General features: G+C 44.1%; 1 protein-coding gene across 3 annotated transcripts; it reads left to right on the top strand.

The window, feature by feature from the left end:
* Nucleotides 1–670: 670 nt before the first annotated feature.
* dusp14 (dual specificity phosphatase 14) lies at nucleotides 671–6,874 on the top strand. 3 transcript variants are annotated; one of them, XM_055012490.1, is made up of 2 exons: nucleotides 671–904; nucleotides 5,353–6,874. In XM_055012490.1, the coding sequence occupies exon 2, from the start codon at nucleotides 5,459–5,461 to the stop codon at nucleotides 6,083–6,085; it is 627 nt and encodes a 208-aa protein (XP_054868465.1). In that variant the 5' UTR covers nucleotides 671–904; nucleotides 5,353–5,458; the 3' UTR covers nucleotides 6,086–6,874. The 3 variants fall into 3 exon arrangements, with proteins under 3 accessions (XP_054868465.1, XP_023143399.1, XP_054868464.1); XM_023287631.3 differs by having other exon boundaries at nucleotides 672–918; XM_055012489.1 differs by lacking the exon at nucleotides 671–904 and adding an exon at nucleotides 3,567–4,148.
* The last annotated feature ends 1,604 nt before the right edge of the window (nucleotides 6,875–8,478 follow it).

Consider the following 8,478-nt stretch of genomic DNA (forward strand, 5'->3'; position numbering starts at 1 on the left):
CTCCTGCTACAGCCTGATGATAAATAAGATAGTAGTCATTAGTCAGAAATTTCAAATAAAAACACGTTGATGTTAGAACCAGCCAACAAGGTCACTCTGATGAAAGGCCAGACTGCAAGGCTGCAGCGTGATTAGCAATTAATAAACTTTGTTAGAGAACTTGAAGTTGATTTAAAGAAAGCAGCCCAAATGTAAACTGTGATGTTACTGTGGCATGATTGCTCCATGAGACTGCAGGTTAAATCTTGTGCACTGAACGCAAATCAGATGCATTTTTTGGACTTTATTAATTTGATCTGCTGCTTCACTGATTTGAAATGGAATCATTTAGTTTTTCTGCTGCTCTAGTTGGAGATTCAAATAACTAATGAAGTAATAAACAATACACTGAATAGACTAAAATATGTCATTAAGTGGATACGTGGAGAAATCACAAATAAAATTAGTTCTAAAAAGCGTAATAAATAAATATAATCAGTTGATGTGGAGATATGATATTGATTGAAGTGTTTGAAGTTTTAACTGTTTTAAATGTCTGTAAAGGGGTTTAAGTCTTCATCAGGTACCCTAGGGCTGTTTTTCTTTCTAAACCATCAGAGTACATCCAGTAGACCAGCCTGCTTCTCCTCCTGCAGCTCCTCCTCCTGAGCGCGGCACTGATCGCCCCTCATACAGAGGCAGCGCCGCTCCGTGCACGCCGCTGCTGCCAGCGGAGAACCGGGCGGATGTACCGATGGCTCGTATTTCTGTTGACTTTCTCATGATGTTGTTGTGTGTTGCGGTTTGCTCTCCTCCTCCCGGCCCGTCCCCGTCCTCCAGGCCGCCCGTTCGCTGGGACTGACTCCCGGTGGATGCGTGAAGGCAGCGGATCGGTGCAGGCGGTGAAGACCTCCATCTCTGCCCGGTGAGAGTCGACTGGTAAGTTGAGTTGTGCATCCGATGGAGGCGTCACGTCGAGCTCACATCAGACAGTTTATTTATATAGATTTACAAAAAGCACAAATACATTCTAAAAACCTATTTAACGGGCTGTTTATGAGCAGCTTTTAATCTAATAATGAGTGACATTAAAGATCGGAGCGCATCGGAATGTGGGGAAAACATGTGGCTCACTCTTTCATCTATTTATTTATTACATCTTCTACTTATTATCGTCTATTTCCGACAGCAGAACTTGTGAACGCACGCACACCTCGCGTAACGCGCACGTGGACGAGCAGCGCGTGCGCAGAGGAGCTGGTCCTCATTCAGGGATTCGGTCATAAATGATAGAACTTGTGGAGTCATTCAGTTGGAGCTGCACGTTTTCACACCGTGTGGCCCTGAAAGACACGAGCGGGAATATTTCAAGTTTTTCCAACAAAAAGATCCACTTTAGTCCATAAAATGTAGTAAAAATGTACCGTAAAGTCAGTGTTAACAGGACTGCAGCCTGTGATCATTTCCATTATTGATTAATCTGCTTGTTTGTTCTTATGTCTGAAATGTCAAAAACAGACTTTTTATGTGACAACTCAAATGTATTTACTTTACTTTCAAAGCCAATAAAGAAAATCAGCAAATTCTCACAATTAGGAGGCTTAAAATAATATTTTACTTCCATTTTTTAGAGGGGAAAAACTAATTAATGATCAGAATAGTTGCTGATTAATTTTCTGTCTGTGGAAGCACAGTTTCAGCCGTTTGATAGTCACTGCTTGTGGTGCCAATTAAGGATAATAAGTGTGTCTCAGTGTGTCATTTTGTCATTTTCTAAAGCTAGAGTCGCTCCATTTATCTGTCTCATGTTTCCGCTGTAGTGATGAGGCAATAACTGCCGACAAACTGAAGAGATCTGAATTCTGCAACAGTGACTTTGTGCGAAATGCAAAGAGGAATCGTCTACACGTGCCTTGTCTCTCTCGGTTTTGCAGCATCTCTCAACACACGACATGTGGCGTCTCGGGGCCTCCTGTTTTGTGCGTTTGTGCGACACGTTGAGGTGTGACATTGTGGACTGCTGCTGCAACAGGAAGGTGCCAAAGCCAAACCCTGTCCTCGTGAGGAATTTGTCTCCCTGTTTCTCAGCTGTCCCTCCCCTGAACCCTCTGCAGACGATGCTGAAGCTCTCTCTGTGCATCGGCATCGTTTTTGTGTTGCAACACTGCATCCGGTTGTGTTTGGAAGCTCCAAAAAGACCATCGGTTGTCATCGCTGCTCTTTCTCCCCTGGTTATTATCGAGGCTGTGCAGAGCCACTTTCAGACATCACTCAGCCTGAAGAAACAGATTGCCTTTTACCAGCAGAAGCTGCTCAGAGCAGCAACCTTCTCCGGTTATTTCGGTCATCTAACTCCGAGGTGTGAGGGAGTGTCAGGCAGGAAGTTCAGCTCAGGTTCGATGCCGTCGTCCTGAGTTTGCCGTCGGGGCTGCCGCTCTCGTTTCCCTGCAGGTGGGTCGCGTTTCCAATTTGTGATAGTGGAGGTAGAACCGGACCCCTGAGGAATCTCTGCACCGAGAGAGTAGAGCCAGAAGATCTGAGAGGTTGAAACACCTGTTGCTAGATCAATCCAGGTGACTGAGAAAGAGGCTGTTTCCGGAGAAGGAGCTTTAGTTTTTACAATTAAGTCAAAGTGAGGATGTGCAGTCGCTCCCATCGCTGCTGACCCTCTCTGGAGAATGAATCCTCGGAGTGGAAGTGATTGACATGGAACTGCAGTATCTCCAGTATACAGTAGATTTTTCTGTGGCGACAGCCTGTGCATAATTCTCCCTCCTCCGCTCTGCAGCTTCTCTCCTGCCCAGCCTGGGGTATAAATAACCATGTGGATGGAGCAAATCTCAACAAAGCCCAGCGCTGTGGTACATCAGCACTTTGTAGAGGGCTGGAGATTATTTGGTTCTCTTATCTTCTTCATCTCTCTGTCGACGTGGCTGCTGCTGCTGCTCTATACTGTGGGTCAGTAGGTTGCCCCAGCAACACAATTTGGTGTCTTTCACTGTGAATTGATGCATCAACTGTGTGATCCAGAGAGCAAAGACAAGATGACTGCTTTCAGTAAGACGTCACGCTCGTCGATGGTTCCAAGACAAAAAGTTCAACCAGAGATGTTCTGGTGGGATTCAGACTGAGAACAAGGAATGTCATTATTCCATCTCCAGCTCTCGATATTAAAAATCAATCAAATGCATTAACTATCATTTAAATGTAGTTACAAACACACAAAGTTACATTTTGACTGAACAGTAATGATAGATGTCTGCTAAAGTCTCCCTACATAAACCTCAACAAGCCTAGGCAGCTTTTGGAAGTGCTGTTTTTTGTTGCTGCAACTGATGCGACTGTTCCAATTCTGAAATATTAACATTTCAGGATGTTGATGACATATTAATAAAAAGTAGAAACTGTGTACGGGTCCACATGTTTGCCCCTAAGTGCATTCTGGCATTTGGTCATCTGTAACTTATTGAACACTGTCTCCTTACTCCTCTTGGTTATTTTTTTTTTTGTTTGTTTTTTCTTGCTTGAGTCTCAGAAGACCTGTTCCTGAGCATTTTGTTCTTATCGTCCATCGACTGTATACACTATAAAGATGGATGAACCATCGTTACTTAATGTTTCCTGCGGGGCAGTTTTGAAGCTCAGTGCTTTAGACGTCGCCTGACTCCAGCTAACTGCTCGGTAATTCAAAAATTGAGCAAAGAGGTGGAGCTTAGACAGGCCACGCAAATGTCTCCGGGCCACGAACTGTCCTAGGATGGCATCCACCTGTCACTCAGTGGCCACGCTCTTAAGTAGTGCAAAATCAATCAATGCAAAAAGTGGAATCAGCTGCAACAACAGCGTGTTCTTGGCAACCGTTTCTGAGGCAAAGTGCACGGCGACTGGCAACCGGGAGTAAACTCTTGAGTGAACAGGGAGGGGAGGAGAGTGTTATTTTAGCCTTTGATCCCTTTTTTCTGTTTTGGAAAAGGGAAGCAGACCATGCTGAGATGGCAGAGCTGTGATCGATACGAGGAAAAGGCTTTTTTGCAGTTGAAGGTGACGAAGAAGCAAAGCAGCTCCGGTCTGTAGGGAGATGAGGCCCACTGGAGTCTGACTCACCAGTTTTATGCAATAAAACTGTTAAAAAGTGGAAATGCAACCTTGAAACGACATGTTTTTGGCAGGTAGGGAGTAAATTCTAGTGTTTTTATTGTGGCAGAATGAAAGCCTTCAAATGAATCTGCTCATCAAAGCCAAAATGTGATGATACCGGAAGGCAAAATTATCCAGAAATTAATGATAAAATGAGGAAAAATGCAGAATTTTAAGTAGCAGAAATAGTGCCATGATAGTTTAATTGCATTGTCAGACCACATATCTTAGATTATACATAATTTATTTGATAAGAAGAATCTCAGTCTGCAGGTGACAGCAGTGATTTCATTTCTCTCTGCAGGTTGGATTCCAGTTTAAAGCAGTTGACCCGTGTCTCTTGTTAACCAGACTGTAGCTAAAAATGAAAGAAAAAGACCTGCCGGCCCAGACTGGTGCACAAGGTGTGGATGACGCACGACAAGTGCAACAGTGTGTGAAGCTGAGCCTCGAGCTGTGGGCTCTCTGCTGATAACTAAAGCATTAACTCAGGAGGAAATTTTCCATCATGTATGTCACATTAGATAATGTCCTTTTCTTCATGATACACATCTTTGTGTTCACGTTTTGGCTCATGTAAGGGCGACGATTTTGGAAAAGAAACTGAAATTAGGATGATAAACTTTGCCAAATTGCGTGTTTAAATGAAGTGTGTTATCAGCACTCTTTGGTTTGATCAGACGGTGAATATGATTACTCTCCACCCTGCTGTTTGGTGTGATCCAAAAATGACATTAACAGCAGCAATAACCAGAGAGACGAGATGTAATGTGCATGTGGGGGCTGTGGATGGATGAACATGAGATGAGGTGAGCGTTTACCTGCAGGGCGTCTGTGCTCACATGGCAGAGAGGCACATTTCAGCCATTCCACCTGAATGTTGAGACACGTACAGTAGAGACACAAACACAGCATTCATGAAAACCTCTTGATAGAATTGTAAAGTGAAGGCTGTGGATCAGAAGGTCGCAGCTTCTCAGCGGCATCTCTTTAAACAGGTCTCTAAGCTGATGTGACTCTAACGGTTTCATCTGTGTGGGTTTTTAAAGTTTAAAGACAGACAAAAAGCAGCAACGACGCCCTCCAGAAGAGGGATTTCAGTGCTCTTGTTTTGTAGTGTTTGCAAACAGCAGCGACGTTACTCATCCTTGAAGTGTCTGTGTGTTTGTCAGCCTGCACTGAAATAGAAAAATGTTTAATTTGGACAGAAAATTGAAGTCTGTTTTTGTGTTCCAGGAGCTGACTGGCTGGCCTCGCTGCTCTACTATGACTCTGAGCTGCTGAACATTTTGGTTTTTCAAAGCATTTTTCGTAGCTCTCGAAGCCCACCCGTTTTTCCTCGATGGGTTCCCGCAGCCAAAGCTTCTTCCACCACCACCACCATCGCAGCTCCATGGTGCCGGCTGCAGTGCCGAGGCTGCTCCCCGAGAACGGCAGCCTGCTGGGAGGCATCGCTCAAATCACCCCCAACCTGTTCCTCAGCAGGGGCAACGTGGCGTCCAACCGCAGCCTGCTGCTGTCCAAAGGCATCACCTGTGTGGTCAACGCCACCATCGAGCTGCCCAACTTCAACTGGCCTCACATGGAGTACGTGAAGGTCCCTCTGGCCGACATGCCCCACTCTCCCATCTCGCTGTACTTCGACAGCGTGGCTGATAAGATCCACAGCGTGGGGCGTAAACGGGGGGCGGTGCTGGTGCACTGTGCAGCCGGGGTGAGCCGCTCGGCCTCCCTGTGCCTGGCGTACCTCATGAAGTATCACCGGGTGTCTCTGGCCGAGGCCCACGCCTGGGTCAAAGCCCGCCGCCCCGTCATCAGGCCCAACGGCGGCTTCTGGCGCCAGCTCATCGAGTACGAGAGGAAGCTGTTCGGTAGAAACTCTGTAAAGATGGTGCAGACGCCCTACGGGGTGATACCCGATGTTTACGAGAGGGACCGCAGGAGCCTCGCTCCCTACTGGGGCCTGTGAGGGAGGATGGCCAAGTGTCCTCAGCAAGGATCGAGGAGGAGAAGCGAAGCCCTTCTGCCCTTCCGGACTGCAGGTCCACGCCTGTTCTGGACAGGCGAAGTGAGACGCGTGTGTGTACATGTGTGTGAAGCTTATTTAATGAACACTGGTGCATTTGGACGTCGACGGTTCTGCTGTTCGTCCAACCGGTTGTCTCCATTTTAGTCTTTGAGCGGGAAGCGAGATGACTTCAAGCCCTTCGGACCAGAGGATCAGATGGGACCACAGTGACGTCAGACACCAAAACAAGACGAAACTCTGAGCGTGTTAGTCGGTGCTGTCTATTTCCTGGCCTGTCTCTCCAGTTCCAGCTGAGGACAAGCTCCGTGTGAAGGTGTTTGGCTCCAGACTCTGCAGCTCTGACAGTGACGTGACTGAAGTCCTTTTCCTGACGTGGTGTCATGTGATGGTATTGTGCCAGTTTTGCAGTAATTTTTAGTGTGAAGGGCAGCAGCATGCTCGTAATTTATGGTAGCATTAAAAAGAATAAGTGTACAGAAAAAATATATAAGCAAATTATTTTACTGGAAAAATATTGATAGGGAAAAAAAGCTTATGGTGCACTTTAACTGAACATTTAAAGATGTTATATCTACCTTTTTGAAGGTGAACATTGAAAAGATGTAAGCTAGAAGTTCGAGTTTAGGGAAAGCTCCTGTGTAACACAGGGTTGACTGTTCCGTCCTGTGACCACACTATGTTATTGTAGTGCTATTTGATGCTGTATTAAAAAATATCTGCTGCATCATGGCAAGTGGTAGCTCCATGAAGAGTATTTTTCTATCACACAGTTTTTTTGATTTGTGTCCATATTCTGGTGAAAGATCAGTGCAGCACAGAAGACTAGTGGCCTACTTCTGTGATTTAGTGAAGAGTAACACAAGCTGAAAATCCTCCATCTGGTGGGTAAAACTTTTAGTTTGCTGCACGTTCTGTCCACAACTCAGAAGTTCTGTTGGTAAGAGTGAAACAAATAGCAGTAAATCTCAAGATTTTGCAGCCAATATTGCAGCCTAAAAGAAAACATAATCAAGTTAACAAATACAGTGTGTTGATTCCAACCTAAAAAAAGCCCTTCTTCCTATTTTAGTGGTATGCTTTCCTCTTAAAGGCCCCCTGTGGACTTTTCACATGTGTTGAATGCCTTTTCTGCCTCATAAACATTTCCCAAACCATTTAAAGTATTGTACTTAGCTAGTCTTCTTCACTGCTTTAGCTGGTGCAGTGCTTCGTTTTGCATTACCTGTAGATCAGAGATTAGGTGTGTCAGGACTGGAGGCGAGAAGCTGCTTCAAAGTGCTACCGGAGGTCAAAAACTCCACAGGGCACCTTTAACACGCAGTAATTGAGGTGAATTAAAATTTTCAATTAATTAACTATTAACCTTCTGAACCCTGAGCAGTTTGTGGGTGTTTTTTACTCCTCCAACTCACTGTGATCTCATTGTTCACTGCAGTTTAAAGTCTGGCAGCTTTTATGGAAGCAGCACAACCATGACGAGAATTTAAAAATATGCAAAATGGTGGCTATAATGCCATAAATCAAAAAAAACAAAAAAAACCAAAACAAAGATCGATTATTTATTTACAGGAAATGACGACGTGGAATCAACATGTACAATAATTTTGTGGTCACGTGATACCAAAGCTGAAAAAAGAAATGGTGACTTTACATTCTATGTGTATTTTACATATTTACATTTTTAATTTGTTTCCATCCTTGTCTCCGATCTTCTCTGTGTAAACACTGCCTGCAGTTCAGCCCAGAAGTCCCTCACCTTTTGTCACATGACTTTGGTTACAGCTCAAATATGACTTCACGGTTGTGCTAACGAGCATCAGTTTTTTAATTTTTTTTTCAGATTTTTATATGAAACATATAGAATAAAGTGATTTTGACTAAATATCACAATTTTAAGCTTAGATTTAGTCTCGGATGAGTAATTCAAGAGCATCAAAGGAAAAAGTTTTTATTTTTTATAGTTTTTTTGTTTCTTTTTGTCGTTAACCATTCATGTCTTTGATAAATCGTTTATTTTTGGTGATCAATTTTTAAAGACATGCTGTTCAAACCCCTTGTTAGGTTTTGGGGTTTAGAGGGTTAATCAGTTGGCATTATTTTCTGGTGATAAAATAATTGTTGGGCAGTTTGAGGAAATCACAGTGATCAGGATTTTCAGTTAAACGTTCCAAAACCTTCCAGTGACATATAACAAAACAAACACACCCATCGTTATCTCAGGAAGCCTGCACACCAGGACCATACTGATGAAAGGTGCCATTGAATTACATTTGCTTCCGGACGACTTCTTCTGCAACCAGCCACATAGAGGGTGATCGAGACAATTTTGGCTG

Source organism: Amphiprion ocellaris, chromosome 7 (assembly GCF_022539595.1).
Source record: "Amphiprion ocellaris isolate individual 3 ecotype Okinawa chromosome 7, ASM2253959v1, whole genome shotgun sequence".
Lineage (NCBI taxonomy): Eukaryota > Metazoa > Chordata > Actinopteri > Pomacentridae > Amphiprion > Amphiprion ocellaris.

Bases quoted from the DNA above. Each gene is read 5' to 3' on its own strand.
- dusp14 (XM_055012490.1), top strand. From the start codon at position 5,459: ATGGGTTCCCGCAGCCAAAGCTTCTTCCACCACCACCACCATCGCAGC.